Genomic DNA, 15,703 nt, shown 5'->3' on the forward strand with positions numbered 1-15,703 from the left:
CCCCATACAGAGCCTGCCCCCTTGCTCCCCATACAGAGCCTGCCCCCTTGCCCCCTGCCCCATACAGAGCCTGCCCCCTTGCTCCCCATACAGAGCCTGCCCCCTTGCTCCCCATACAGAGCCTGCCCCTTGCTCCCATACAGAGCCTGCCCCCTTGCTCCCATACAGAGCCTGCCCCCTTGCTCCCCATACAGAGCCTGCCCCCTTGCTCCCCATACAGAGCCTGCCCCCTTCTCCCCATACAGAGCCTGCCCCCTTGCTCCCCATACAGAGCCTGCCCCCTTGCTCCCCATACAGAGCCTGCCCCCTTGCTCCCCATACAGAGCCTGCCCCTTGCTCCCCATACAGAGCCTGCCCCCTTTCTCCCCATACAGAGCCTGCCCTTGCTCCCATACAGAGCCTGCCCCCTTGCTCCCCATACAGAGCCTGCCCCCTTGCTCCCCATACAGAGCCTGCCCCTTGCTCCCCATACAGAGCCTGCCCCCTTGCTCCCCATACAGAGCCTGCCCCCTTGCTCCCCATACAGAGCCTGCCCCCTTGCTCCCCATACAGAGCCTGCCCCCTTGCTCCCCATACAGAGCCTGCCCCTTGCTCCCCATACAGAGCCTGCCCCTTGCTCCCATACAGAGCCTGCCCCCTTGCTCCCCATACAGAGCCTGCCCCTTGCTCCCCATACAGAGCCTGCCCCTGCTCCCCATACAGAGCCTGCCCCCTTGCTCCCCTACAGAGCCTGCCCTTTCCCCATACAGAGCCTGCTTGCTCCCCATACAGAGCCTGCCCCTGCTCCATACAGAGCCTGCCCCCTTGCTCTTGTTGTCTAACCACTCTGTTCTGATCTGTCTGCTGTTGTCTCTCTCTCTGTTCTGATCTGTCTGCTGTTGTCTAACCACGTCTCTCTCTGTTCTGATCTGCTGTTGTCAGACCACGTCTCTCTCTGTTCTGATCTGTCTGCTGTTGTCTAACCACGTCTCTCTCTGTTCTGATCTGTCTGCTGTTGTCTAACCACGTCTCTCTCTGTTCTGATCTGTCTGCTGTTGTCTAACCACGTCTCTCTCTGTTCTGATCTGTCTGCTGTTGTCTAACCACGTCTCTCTCTGTTCTGATCTGCTGTTGTCAGACCACGTCTCTCTCTGTTCTGATCTGTCTGCTGTTGTCTAACCACGTCTCTCTCTGTTCTGATCTGTCTGCTGTTGTCTAACCACGTCTCTCTCTGTTCTGATCTGTCTGCTGTTGTCTAACCACGTCTCTCTCTGTTCTGATCTGTCTGCTGTTGTCTAACCACGTCTCTCTCTGTTCTGATCTGTCTGCTGTTGTCTAACCACGTCTCTCTCTGTTCTGATCTGTCTGTTGTTGTCTAACCACGTCTCTCTCTGTTCTGATCTTTCTGCTGTTGTCTAACCACGTCTCTCTCTGTTCTGATCTGTCTGTTGTTGTCTAACCACGCCTCTCTCTGTTCTGATCTTTCTGCTGTTGTCTAACAACGTCTCTCTCTGTTCTGATCTGCTGTTGTCAGACCACGTCTCTCTCTGTTCTGATCTGTCTGCTGTTGTCTAACAACGTCTCTCTCTGTTCTGATCTGCTGTTGTCAGACCACGTCTCTCTCTGTTCTGATCTGTCTGCTGTTGTCTAACCACGTCTCTCTCTGTTCTGATCTGTCTGCTGTTGTCTAACCACGTCTCTCTCTGTTCTGATCTGTCTGCTGTTGTCTAACCACGTCTCTCTCTGGGTATCAACACCATTTATTAATCGTGTATTCATTCATCCCTCTTTCAGGCAGGGGTACGGTGGTGACTGGCACTTTGGAGAGGGGTGTCATTAAGAAGGGCGACGACTGTGAGTTTGTGGGGCACAACCGTGCCTTTAAGTCTGTGGTCACTGGTAAGTGAATGGGGAGCCACACCACTATAGAAAGATTTATTTCAATTTTAGAGCTGTAGCACACAGGGTAACATATGCTGTAAAACTGTGTTCATATTACTATAATTATTCCTGTAAGTACAGTTCAACACTAATTGCTGTTCATTGTCACAGTGTACTGATTGTACTAGGGGTTAGGGCTAGTTCTGAGTGGTGACAGAACTAGCTCTAACCCCTAGTACAGTGTAGTGACAGAACTAGCTCTAACACCTAGTACAGTGTAGTGACAGAACTAGCTCTAACCCCTAGTACAGAGTGGTGACAGAACTAGCTCTAACCCCTAGTACAGAGTGGTACAGAACTAGCTCTAACACCTAGTACAGAGTGGTGACAGAACTAGCTCTAACCCCTAGTACAGTGTGGTGACAGAACTAGCTCTAACCCCTAGTACAGAGTACTGACAGAACTAGCCCTAACCCCTAGTACAGTGTAGTGACAGAACTAGCTCTAACCCCTAGTACAGAGTGGTGACAGAACTAGCTCTAACCCCTAGTACAGAGTGGTGACAGAACTAGCTCTAACCCCTAGTACAGTGTAGTGACAGAACTAGCTCTAACATTTACATTTACATTTAAGTCATTTAGCAGACGCTCTTATTATAGTACAGAGTACTGACAGAACTAGCTCTAACCCCTAGTACAGAGTGGTGACAGAACTAGCTCTAACCCCTAGTACAGAGTGGTGACAGAACTAGCTCTAACCCCTAGTACAGTGTAGTGACAGAACTAGCTCTAACCCCTAGTACAGAGTGGTGACAGAACTAGCTCTAACCCCTAGTACAGAGTGGTGACAGAACTAGCTCTAACCCCTAGTACAGTGTAGTGACAGAACTAGCTCTAACCCCTAGTACAGTGTAGTGACAGAACTAGCTCTAACCCCTAGTACAGTGTAGTGACAGAACTAGCTCTAACCCCTAGTACAGTGTAGTGACAGAACTAGCTCTAACCCCTAGTACAGAGTGGTGACAGAACTAGCTCTAACCCCTAGTACAGAGTGGTGACAGAACTAGCTCTAACCCCTAGTACAGTGTAGTGACAGAACTAGCTCTAACCCCTAGTACAGTGTAGTGACAGAACTAGCTCTAACCCCTAGTACAGTGTAGTGACAGAACTAGCTCTAACCCCTAGTACAGTGTGGTGACAGAACTAGCTCTAACCCCTAGTACAGTGTGGTGACAGAACTAGCTCTAACACCAAGTTACAACTACAACAGTTTCTCCACTGCACTTCTAGCACCAATTACCCACTAATAAGACTACTGGACAGTTACCCAAAATATCCCTCTGGTAACCCATCAACTCCATCCTAAACCTCAAAACAGCACCGTTCTGAATTGTTCTTCCTTCACCTCCCGTCTCCATCTCTTTCTTTCCCTCGCTCCCCCTCTCTCCTCCCCAGGCATTGAGATGTTCCACCAGTCTCTGGACAGAGCAGAGGCAGGAGATAACCTGGGGGCTCTGGTCCGAGGGCTGAAGAGGGAGGACATTAGGAGAGGGATGGTTATGAGCAAACCAGGCTCCATCCAGCCCCACCAGAAAGTCCAGGCCCAGGTCTGTATCATATCATATAGTCCAGGCCCAGGTCTGTATCATATCATAAAGTCCAGGCCCAGGTCTGTATCATATCATAAAGTCCAGGCCCAGGTCTGTATCATATCATAAGGTCCAGGCCCAGGTCTGTATCATATCATAAAGTCCAGGCCCAGGTCTGTATCATATCATAAAGTCCAGGCCCAGGTCTGTATCATATCATAAAGTCCAGGCCCAGGTCTGTATCATATCATAAAGTCCAGGCCCAGGTCTGTATCAGATCATAAAGTCCAGGCCCAGGTCTGTATCATATCATAAAGTCCAGGCCCAGGTCTGTATCATATCATAAAGTCCAGGCCCAGGTCTGTATCATATCATAAAGTCCAGGCCCAGGTCTGTATCATATCATCAGGTCCAGGCCCAGGTCTGTATCATATCATCAGGCCCAGGTCTGTATCATATCATCAAGTCCAGGCCCAGATCTGTATCGTATCATCAAGTCCAGGCCCAGGTTTGTATCGTATCATCAAGTCCAGGCCCAGGTCTGTATCGTATCATCAAGTCCAGGCCCAGGTCTGTATCGTATCATCAAGTCCAGGCCCAGGTCTGTGTCGTATCATCAAGTCCAGGCCCAGGTCTGTATCGTATCATCAAGTCCAGGCCCAGGTCTGTATCGTATCATCAAGTCCAGGCCCAGGTCTGTATCGTATCATAAAGTCCAGGCCCAGGTCTGTATCGTATCATAAAGTCCAGGCCCAGGTCTGTATCGTATCATAAAGTCCAGGCCCAGGTCTGTATCGTATCATAAAGTCCAGGCCCAGGTCTGTATCGTATCATAAAGTCCAGGTCTGTATCATATCATAAAGCCCAGGTCTGTATCATAAAGTCCGGGCCCAGGTCTGTATCGTATCATAAAGTCCAGGTCTGTATCATATCATAAATAAAGTCCAGGTCTGTATCATATCATAAATAAAGTCCAGGTCTGTATCATATCATAAATAAAGTCCAGGTCTGTATCATATCATAAATAAAGTCCAGGTCTGTATCATATCATAAAGTCCAGGCCCAGGTCTGTATCATATCATAAAGTCCAGGCCCAGGTCTGTATCATAAAGTCCAGGCCCAGGTCTGTATCGTATCATAAAGTCCAGGCCCAGGTCTGTATCGTATCATAAAGTCCAGGCCCAGGTCTGTATGGTATCATAAAGTCCAGGCCCAGGTCTGTATCGTATCATAAAGTCCAGGTCTGTATCGTATCATAAAGTCCAGGTCTGTATCGTATCGTAAAGTCCAGGTCTGTATCGTATCATAAAGTCCAGGTCTGTATCGTATCATAAAGTCCAGGTCTGTATCGTATCATAAAGTCCAGGTCTGTATCGTATCATAAAGTCCAGGTCTGTATCATATCATAAATAAAGTCCAGGTCTGTATCATATCATAAATAAAGTCCAGGTCTGTATCATATCATAAATAAAGTCCAGGTCTGTATCATAAATAAAGTCCAGGTCTGTATCATAAATAAAGTCCAGGTCTGTATCATAAATAAAGTCCAGGTCTGTATCATAAATAAATAAAGTCCAGGTCTGTATCATAAATAAATAAAGTCCAGGTCTGTATCATATCATAAATAAAGTCCAGGTCTGTATCATATCATAAATAAAGTCCAGGTCTGTATCATAAATAAAGTCCAGGTCTGTATCATAAATAAAGTCCAGGTCTGTATCATAAATAAAGTCCAGGTCTGTATCATAAATAAATAAAGTCCAGGTCTGTATCATAAATAAATAAAGTCCAGGTCTGTATCATAAATAAATAAAGTCCAGGTCTGTATCATATCATAAATAAAGTCCAGGTCTGTATCATATCATATAAATAAAGTCCAGGTCTGTATCATATCATAAATAAAGTCCAGGTCTGTATCATATCATAAATAAAGTCCAGGTCTGTATCATATCATAAATAAAGTCCAGGTCTGTATCATATCATAAATAAAGTCCAGGTCTGTATCATATCATAAATAAAGTCCAGGTCTGTATCATATCATAAATAAAGTCCAGGTCTGTATCATATCATAAATAAAGTCCAGGTCTGTATCATAAATAAAGTCCAGGTCTGTATCATAAATAAAGTCCAGGTCTGTATCATAAATAAAGTCCAGGTCTGTATCATAAATAAAGTCCAGGTCTGTATCATAAATAAAGTCCAGGTCTGTATCATAAATAAATAAAGTCCAGGTCTGTATCATAAATAAATAAAGTCCAGGTCTGTATCATAAATAAATAAAGTCCAGGTCTGTATCATAAATAAATAAAGTCCAGGTCTGTATCATAAATAAATAAAGTCCAGGTCTGTATCATAAATAAATAAAGTCCAGGTCTGTATCATAAATAAATAAAGTCCAGGTCTGTATCATAAATAAATAAAGTCCAGGTCTGTATCATAAATAAATAAATAAAGTCCAGGTCTGTATCATAAATAAAGTCCAGGTCTGTATCATAAATAAAGTCCAGGTCTGTATCATAAATAAATAAAGTCCAGGTCTGTATCATAAATAAATAAAGTCCAGGTCTGTATCATAAATAAATAAAGTCCAGGTCTGTATCATAAATAAATAAAGTCCAGGTCTGTATCATAAATAAATAAAGTCCAGGTCTGTATCATAAATAAATAAAGTCCAGGTCTGTATCATAAATAAATAAAGTCCAGGTCTGTATCATAAATAAATAAAGTCCAGGTCTGTATCATATCATAAATAAAGTCCAGGTCTGTATCATATCATAAATAAAGTCCAGGTCTGTATCATATCATAAATAAAGTCCAGGTCTGTATCATATCATAAATAAAGTCCAGGTCTGTATCATATCATAAAGTCCAGGCCCAGGTCTGTATCATATCATAAAGTCCAGGCCCAGGTCTGTATCGTATCATAAAGTCCAGGCCCAGGTCTGTATCGTATCATAAAGTCCAGGCCCAGGTCTGTATCGTATCATAAAGTCCAGGCCCAGGTCTGTATCGTATCATAAAGTCCAGGCCCAGGTCTGTATCGTATCATAAAGTCCAGGTCTGTATCGTATCATAAAGTCCAGGTCTGTATCGTATCATAAAGTCCAGGTCTGTATCGTATCATAAAGTCCAGGTCTGTATCGTATCATAAAGTCCAGGTCTGTATCGTATCATAAAGTCCAGGTCTGTATCGTATCATAAAGTCCCGGTCTGTATCATATCATAAAGTCCAGGTCTGTATCATATCATAAATAAAGTCCAGGTCTGTATCATATCATAAATAAAGTCCAGGTCTGTATCATATCATAAATAAAGTCCAGGTCTGTATCATAAATAAAGTCCAGGTCTGTATCATAAATAAAGTCCAGGTCTGTATCATAAATAAATAAAGTCCAGGTCTGTATCATAAATAAATAAAGTCCAGGTCTGTATCATAAATAAATAAAGTCCAGGTCTGTATCATAAATAAATAAAGTCCAGGTCTGTATCATATCATAAATAAAGTCCAGGTCTGTATCATATCATAAATAAAGTCCAGGTCTGTATCATATCATAAATAAAGTCCAGGTCTGTATCATATCATAAATAAAGTCCAGGTCTGTATCATATCATAAATAAAGTCCAGGTCTGTATCATATCATAAATAAAGTCCAGGTCTGTATCATAAATAAAGTCCAGGTCTGTATCATAAATAAAGTCCAGGTCTGTATCATAAATAAAGTCCAGGTCTGTATCATAAATAAAGTCCAGGTCTGTATCATAAATAAAGTCCAGGTCTGTATCATAAATAAAGTCCAGGTCTGTATCATATCATAAATAAAGTCCAGGTCTGTATCATATCATAAATAAAGTCCAGGTCTGTATCATAAATAAAGTCCAGGTCTGTATCATAAATAAAGTCCAGGTCTGTATCATAAATAAATAAAGTCCAGGTCTGTATCATAAATAAATAAAGTCCAGGTCTGTATCATAAATAAATAAAGTCCAGGTCTGTATCATAAATAAATAAAGTCCAGGTCTGTATCATAAATAAATAAAGTCCAGGTCTGTATCATAAATAAATAAAGTCCAGGTCTGTATCATAAATAAATAAAGTCCAGGTCTGTATCATAAATAAATAAAGTCCAGGTCTGTATCATAAATAAATAAAGTCCAGGTCTGTATCATAAATAAATAAAGTCCAGGTCTGTATCATAAATAAATAAATAAAGTCCAGGTCTGTATCATAAATAAAGTCCAGGTCTGTATCATAAATAAAGTCCAGGTCTGTATCATAAATAAAGTCCAGGTCTGTATCATAAATAAATAAAGTCCAGGTCTGTATCATAAATAAATAAAGTCCAGGTCTGTATCATAAATAAATAAAGTCCAGGTCTGTATCATAAATAAATAAAGTCCAGGTCTGTATCATAAATAAATAAAGTCCAGGTCTGTATCATAAATAAATAAAGTCCAGGTCTGTATCATAAATAAATAAAGTCCAGGTCTGTATCATAAATAAATAAAGTCCAGGTCTGTATCATAAATAAATAAAGTCCAGGTCTGTATCATAAATAAATAAAGTCCAGGTCTGTATCATAAATAAATAAAGTCCAGGTCTGTATCATAAATAAATAAAGTCCAGGTCTGTATCATAAATAAATAAAGTCCAGGTCTGTATCATATCATAAAGTTCAGGTCTGTATCATAAATAAATAAAGTCCAGGTCTGTATCATATCATAAATAAATAAAGTCCAGGCCCAGGTCTGTATCGTATCATAAAGTCCAGGTCTGTATCGTATCATAAAGTCCAGGTCTGTATCGTATCATAAAGTCCAGGTCTGTATCGTATCATAAAGTCCAGGTCTGTATCATATCATAAATAAAGTCCAGGTCTGTATCATATCATAAATAAAGTCCAGGTCTGTATCATATCATAAATAAAGTCCAGGTCTGTATCATATCATAAATAAAGTCCAGGTCTGTATCATATCATAAATAAAGTCCAGGTCTGTATCATATCATAAATAAAGTCCAGGTCTGTATCATATCATAAATAAAGTCCAGGTCTGTATCATAAATAAAGTCCAGGTCTGTATCATAAATAAAGTCCAGGTCTGTATCATAAATAAAGTCCAGGTCTGTATCATATCATAAATAAAGTCCAGGTCTGTATCATAAATAAAGTCCAGGTCTGTATCATAAATAAAGTCCAGGTCTGTATCATAAATAAAGTCCAGGTCTGTATCATAAATAAAGTCCAGGTCTGTATCATAAATAAATAAAGTCCAGGTCTGTATCATAAATAAATAAAGTCCAGGTCTGTATCATATCATAAATAAAGTCCAGGTCTGTATCATATCATAAATAAAGTCCAGGTCTGTATCATATCATAAATAAAGTCCAGGTCTGTATCATATCATAAATAAAGTCCAGGTCTGTATCATATCATAAATAAAGTCCAGGTCTGTATCATATCATAAATAAAGTCCAGGTCTGTATCATATCATAAATAAAGTCCAGGTCTGTATCATAAATAAAGTCCAGGTCTGTATCATAAATAAAGTCCAGGTCTGTATCATAAATAAAGTCCAGGTCTGTATCATAAATAAATAAAGTCCAGGTCTGTATCATAAATAAATAAAGTCCAGGTCTGTATCATAAATAAATAAAGTCCAGGTCTGTATCATAAATAAATAAAGTCCAGGTCTGTATCATAAATAAATAAAGTCCAGGTCTGTATCATAAATAAATAAAGTCCAGGTCTGTATCATAAATAAATAAAGTCCAGGTCTGTATCATAAATAAATAAAGTCCAGGTCTGTATCATAAATAAATAAAGTCCAGGTCTGTATCATAAATAAATAAAGTCCAGGTCTGTATCATAAATAAATAAAGTCCAGGTCTGTATCATAAATAAATAAAGTCCAGGTCTGTATCATAAATAAATAAAGTCCAGGTCTGTATCATAAATAAATAAAGTCCAGGTCTGTATCATAAATAAATAAAGTCCAGGTCTGTATCATAAATAAATAAAGTCCAGGTCTGTATCATAAATAAATAAAGTCCAGGTCTGTATCATAAATAAATAAAGTCCAGGTCTGTATCATAAATAAATAAAGTCCAGGTCTGTATCATAAATAAATAAAGTCCAGGTCTGTATCATATCATAAAGTTCAGGTCTGTATCATAAATAAATAAAGTCCAGGTCTGTATCATAAATAAATAAAGTCCAGGTCTGTATCATAAATAAATAAAGTCCAGGTCTGTATCATATCATAAAGTCCAGGTCTGTATCTTCAGCTAGCAGCCCTAGAGGAGTGTGAACTCTAGGTGTACTGTATGCGTAGTGTTGCAGTCTAGTATTCCCAGTATATCGTCTTCTGAAATAATTTCCCTTTATTCAGCGTTTTAAATTTGACCCTAAACTATTTGATCAAATGAAATGTCTGTCTGGAGCTATGGTATAGTATTTGTGGTATATTTGTAAATTGTGTTTATGTACTAGTGTATTATTCTCATAGTCCAAGGTTAGGATACGTGTTCTTTAATGGAATGGATGTAGAATGTGTCATTAAAACATCTCTTCATCCCAGGTCTATGTTCTGAGTAAGGAGGAGGGAGGCAGACACAAGCCCTTTGTCAGTAACTTCATGCCAGTCATGTTCTCCCTCACCTGGGACATGGCCTGCAGGGTCTACCTGGCAGGAGACAAGGTATGTGTCCATCTGTCAATTTTTTCCCCCCAATGTGATTTGTGTATTCTGAAATAAAGTGTGTAGCATAGTTCCAGGGCTGTGCTTGACCTTCTCCTCTCTAACAGGACATGGTGATGCCAGGTGAAGACACATCTCTGACCCTCACGCTGCGCCAGCCTATGATTCTGGAGAAAGGTCAACGGTTCACTCTCAGAGATGGCAACAAAACTATTGGCACCGGCCTGGTTACTGACATACTGACCACCACAGAGGAAGACCAACACAACTGGGGCTGAGGAGAGAGCAGAAAATATGGGAGGGGGACTAATGGTGGGGGAGGAAGTATCTAGCTGTCCAATATATTGGTCTTTAGACACACACACAGCAGTAAGGAGCTGCTGAGACTGCATGTCTCTCTGCTTTACTGACCAACAATGAGATGTTCATAGTTGTCTTTCTGTGAAAAGGCCAGACTGTCATTGTCCGCTTGTGTAATAAAATGTATTTAATAGTAAAACATCTACTTCATTATTTGGTGACTTTGTATAATAAAGGTTTAGGTTCTTTAGATGCAGGTTTGGGCAGCAATAGTCACCTGAACTAGCTGCTTCATATACCATTTAGATGGTTTAGTAGTGAAATGTTTTTGTTCCATGTCAAATCAATCTTAGTTGGACCAATAGAACACCTTAAATGCCTTGGCCCACATACTGTACACATCCTGTACACAGTACACATACTGTACACATACTGTACACATCCATGTCTGAAGGCTTAACAATCCTTCTCCCCTTCATCTACACTGAAGTGGATTTAACAGGTGACATCAATAAGGAATCATAGCTTTCACCACACAGGTTGACCTATTTATTACTGTAGGAACATTCATAGCTGTAATTCAATCACAGATGGACACGATGTCACACGGCAATATGAATAACAGCTTTACTTGGTATAAAGAATATGAAATACAGTTGACCATAGATTAACCCTCTAACCCTAGGAAGCTCTTTGCCACCTTCTCCTCCCTCCTGAATCCCCCCTCCTCCCCTCTCTGCAGATGACTTCGTCAACCATTTTGAAAAGAAGGTCGATGACATCCGATCCTCGTTTGCTAAGTCAAACGACACCGCTGGTTCTGCTCACACTGCCCTACCCTATGCTCTGACCTCTTTCTCCCTCTCTCTCCAGATGAAATCTCGCGTCTTGTGACGGCCGGCCGCCCAACAACCTGCCCGCTTGACCCTATCCCCTCCTCTTCTCCAGACCATTTCCGGAGACCTTCTCCCTTACCTCACCTCGCTCATCAACTCATCCCTGACCGCTGGCTACGTCCCTCCCGTCTTCAAGAGAGCGAGAGTTGCACCCCCTTCTGAAAAAACCTACACTCGATCCCTCCGATGTCAACAACTACAGACCAGTATCCCTTCTCTCTTTTCTCTCCAAAACTCTTGAGCGTGCCGTCCTTGGCCAGCTCTACCGCTATCTCTCTCAGAATGACCTTCTTGATCCAAATCAGTCAGGTTTCAAGACTAGTCATTCAACTGAGACTGCTCTTCTCTGTATCACGGAGGCGCTCCGCACTGCTAAAGCTAACTCTCTCTCCTCTGCTCTCATCCTTCTAGACCTATCGGCTGCCTTCGATACTGTGAACCATCAGATCCTCCTCTCCACCCTCTCCGAGTTGGGCATCTCCGGCGCGGCCCACGCTTGGATTGCGTCCTACCTGACAGGTCGCTCCTACCAGGTGGCGTGGCGAGAATCTGTCTCCTCACCACGCGCTCTCACCACTGGTGTCCCCCAGGGCTCTGTTCTAGGCCCTCTCTTATTCTCGCTATACACCAAGTCACTTGGCTCTGTCATAACCTCACATGGTCTCTCCTATCATTGCTATGCAGACGACACACAATTAATCTTCTCCTTTCCCCCTTCTGATGACCAGGTGGCGAATCGCATCTCTGCATGTCTGGCAGACATATCAGTGTGGATGACGGATCACCACCTCAAGCTGAACCTCAGCAAGACGGAGCTCCTCTTCCTCCCGGGAAGGACTGCCCGTTCCATGATCTCGCCATCACGGTTGACAACTCCATTGTGTCCTCCTCCCAGAGCGCTAAGAACCTTGGCGTGATCCTGGACAACACCCTGACGTTCTCAACTCACATCAAGGCGGTGTCCCGTTCCTGTAGGTTCATGCTCTACAACATCCGCAGAGTACGACCCTGCCTCACACAGGAAGCAGCGCAGGTCCTAATCCAGGCACTTGTCATCTCCGTCTTGATTACTGCAACTCGCTGTTGGCTGGGCTCCCTGCCTGTGCCATTAAACCCCTACAACTCATCCAGAACGCCGCAGCCCGTCTGGTGTTCAACCTTTCCAAGTTCTCTCACGTCACCCCGCTCCTCCGCTCTCTCCATTGGCTTCCAGTTGAAGCTCGCATCCGCTACAAGACCATGGTGCTCGCCTACGGAGCTGTGAGGGGAACGGCACCTCAGTACCTCCAGGCTCTGATCAGGCCCTACACCCAAACAAGGGCACTGCGTTCATCCACCTCTGGCCTGCTCGCCTCCCTACCACTGAGGAAGTACAGTTCCCGCTCAGCCCAGTCAAAACTGTTCGCTGCTCTGGCCCCCAATGGTGGAACAAACTCCCTCACGACGCCAGGACAGCGGAGTCAATCACCACCTTCCGGAGACACCTGAAACCCCACCTCTTCAAGGAATACCTAGGATAGGGTAAGTAAGGGTAAGTAATCCTTCTCACCCCCCTTCTCACCCCCCAACAAGATTTAGATGCAAGTGGCTGTTCCACTGGTTGTCATAGGTGTTTGCACCAATTTGTAAGTCGCTCTGGATAAGAGCGTCTGCTAAATGACTTAAATGTAAAATGTAAAAATTAACACACAGGGTCACATAGAATAACACACAGGGTCACAGATTAACACACAGGTTCACATAGATTAACACACAGGGTCACAGATTAACACACAGGTTCACATAGATTAACACACAGGGTCACATAGAATGACACCAGGTTCACATAGATTAACACACAGGGTCACATAGATTAACACACAGGGTCACATAGATTAACACACAGGGTCACATAGAATAACACACAGGTTCACATAGATTAACACACAGGGTCACATAGATTAACACACAGGGTCACATAGATTAACACACAGGGTCACATAGATTAACACACAGGGTCACATAGATTAACACACAGGGTCACGTAGATTAACACACAGGGTCACATAGATTAACACACAGGGTCACATAGAATGTAAGAAATGCTACATTTTCAAAAAGCCAAGCTGCTACAAAGCAGTGTACAACACAAGACAATCCTGAGACAGATAATACACTGAAATACAGTGGTAAGATGTATAGTCACTAGGAAGACTAAGGTTGTTGAGATGAAGAAGCTGAATATAGTAACACTGAAATACAGTCTGATAAGATGTACAGTCACTAGGAAGACTATAAGGTTGTTGAGATGAAGAAGCTGAATATAGTAACACTGAAATACAGTCTGGTAAGATGTACAGTCACTAGGAAGACTATAAGGTTGTTGAGATGAAGAAGCTGAATATAGTAACACTGAAATACAGTCTGGTAAGATGTTCAGTCACTAGGAAGACTATAAGGTTGTTGAGATGAAGAAGCTGAATATAGTAACACTGAACTACAGTCTGGTAAGATGTTCAGTCACTAGGAAGACTATAAGGTTGTTGAGATGAAGAAGCTGAATATAGTAACACTGAAATACAGTCTGGTAAGATGTACAGTCACTAGGAAGACTATAATGTTGTTGAGATGAAGAAGCTGAATATAGTAACACTGAAATACAGTCTGGTAAGATGTACAGTCACTAGGAAGACTATAAGGTTGTTGAGATGAAGAAGCTGAATATAGTAACACTGAAATACAGTGGTAAGATGTATAGTCACTAGGAAGACTATAAGGTTGTTGAGATGAAGAAGCTGAATATAGTAACACTGAAATACAGTCTGGTAAGATGTACAGTCACTAGGAAGACTATAAGGTTGTTGAGATGAAGAAGCTGAATATAGTAACACTGAAATACAGTCTGGTAAGATGTTCAGTCACTAGGAAGACTATAAGGTTGTTGAGATGAAGAAGCTGACTATAGTAACACTGAACTACAGTCAATATGTATATAACAAGTCATTATAAAAGGAGGGCTTTTTACTAAGCTAACAGAACACCGGTACAATATTCAAACAAGAAAACTAAAAAGTGGGTCTCAACCTCTCATCCCGTTTCTTCAGCCACACCCATCCAACCACCCACCCCTCCGCCCTCTTTAACAGTCTGATGGCCTGGAGATAAAAGCTGTCCTGTTTCTCTGTCCCGGTTTTGATGCACCTGTACTGTCTCCGCCTTCTACATGGTAGCGAGGTGAACAGGCCGTGGCTCGGGTGGCTGAGATCCTTGATGATCTTCTTGGCCTTCCTGTGACACCGGGTGCTGTAGATGTCCTGGAGGGCAGGCAGTGGGCCCCCGGTGACGTGTTTGTTGAGGTTATTTTCCTCGCACCACTTCACCAGAGCTCTCTGATTGATTGAGAGATTCAAGGAGCTATTATCATTGATTCGAAACATTAAATATTTACATTCATGCACTTTGAAATTCATTTAGTAACTGTTGGAAAAACATTTAACTGCGGGGCACTACCACAACCAAGGATTTTGAGTTGAGGCCATTCCTTCACTGAATCTGTGAGCTGTCAATCATTTAACCTGGGAAGGAAAGAAGGGAAGTGGATCTAAGTCCTCATACAGCAGCTTAGACATATAGGGGTCGTATTCACTAGACATCAAAGAGAAGAACACTGAACAAAACGGGCAGGAACTACCTGAACTTATCCAATAAGAAACTAGCATGTGTTGAATATGACCCCGTGTCTGGATGTCTACAATGGCTTACTGATCACTATATCAGTGTGCTCATGAACCTGATCAGTAAAACTCACCGCAGTGTCTCCAGTGTATAGAGGGGATCCTCTCGTACAGAAGAGAGCAGCTTTACTCCAGAGACTCCTGGAGTATTTCCACTCAGGTCCAGCTCCTTCAGGTGGGAGGGGTTTGACCTCAGAGCTGAAGCCAGAGAAGCACAGCCTTCCTCTGTGATGCTGCAGCCTGACAGCCTGTGGAAAGTGAGGGAGAAAAGTATCATTTTAATTTCATATGTTGAACCTTTTATTGAATTGAAATGAACACAACTAAACTGATCAATTTTGTCAAATAATGGACTAGTGCCCCGATTCATAATTTCATGTGATAATTGTACATACTCCATCAGCCCCCTCTGTACTTCCTGTTCACCCATGACTGCGTGGCCACGCCTCCAACTCAATCATCAAATTTGCAGACGTCACAACAGTAGTAGGCCTGATTACCAACAACAACGACGAGACGGCCCTCTGAGTGTGGTGTCAGGAAAATAACCACTCACCCCCCCATCTAAAACACTCACAAACCTTTACAGATGGACAATCGAGAGCATCCTGTCGGGCTGTATCAGCGCCTGGTACTGCAACTGCATCGCC

The 15,703-nt window shown here is 42.4% G+C and overlaps 1 protein-coding gene and 1 long non-coding RNA gene across 5 annotated transcripts; both read left to right on the forward strand.

Annotated features, from left to right (window-relative positions):
* Positions 1-1,742: 1,742 nt before the first annotated feature.
* LOC127919299 (elongation factor Tu, mitochondrial-like) lies at positions 1,743-10,643 on the forward strand (the record flags this gene model as incomplete). The annotated part of the gene is made up of 4 exons (XM_052502804.1): positions 1,743-1,878; positions 3,315-3,466; positions 10,025-10,144; positions 10,252-10,643. Coding segments are annotated over 4 exons (579 nt in total), but the record flags the coding sequence as incomplete, so codon positions are not given.
* Positions 4,266-10,018, forward strand: LOC127919298 (uncharacterized). 4 transcript variants are annotated; one of them, XR_008102515.1, is made up of 4 exons: positions 4,266-4,291; positions 4,740-4,839; positions 6,482-6,681; positions 8,193-10,018. It is a non-coding gene; the product is annotated as an uncharacterized LOC127919298 (long non-coding RNA). The 4 variants fall into 4 exon arrangements; XR_008102514.1 differs by lacking the exon at positions 4,266-4,291 and adding an exon at positions 4,342-4,367; XR_008102517.1 differs by lacking the exon at positions 4,266-4,291 and adding an exon at positions 4,342-4,367 and having other exon boundaries at positions 6,482-6,631.
* Positions 10,644-15,703: the final 5,060 nt, after the last annotated feature.

Source organism: Oncorhynchus keta, unplaced genomic scaffold, assembly GCF_023373465.1.
Source record: "Oncorhynchus keta strain PuntledgeMale-10-30-2019 unplaced genomic scaffold, Oket_V2 Un_contig_16283_pilon_pilon, whole genome shotgun sequence".
NCBI classification, from domain to species: Eukaryota; Metazoa; Chordata; class Actinopteri; order Salmoniformes; family Salmonidae; genus Oncorhynchus; species Oncorhynchus keta.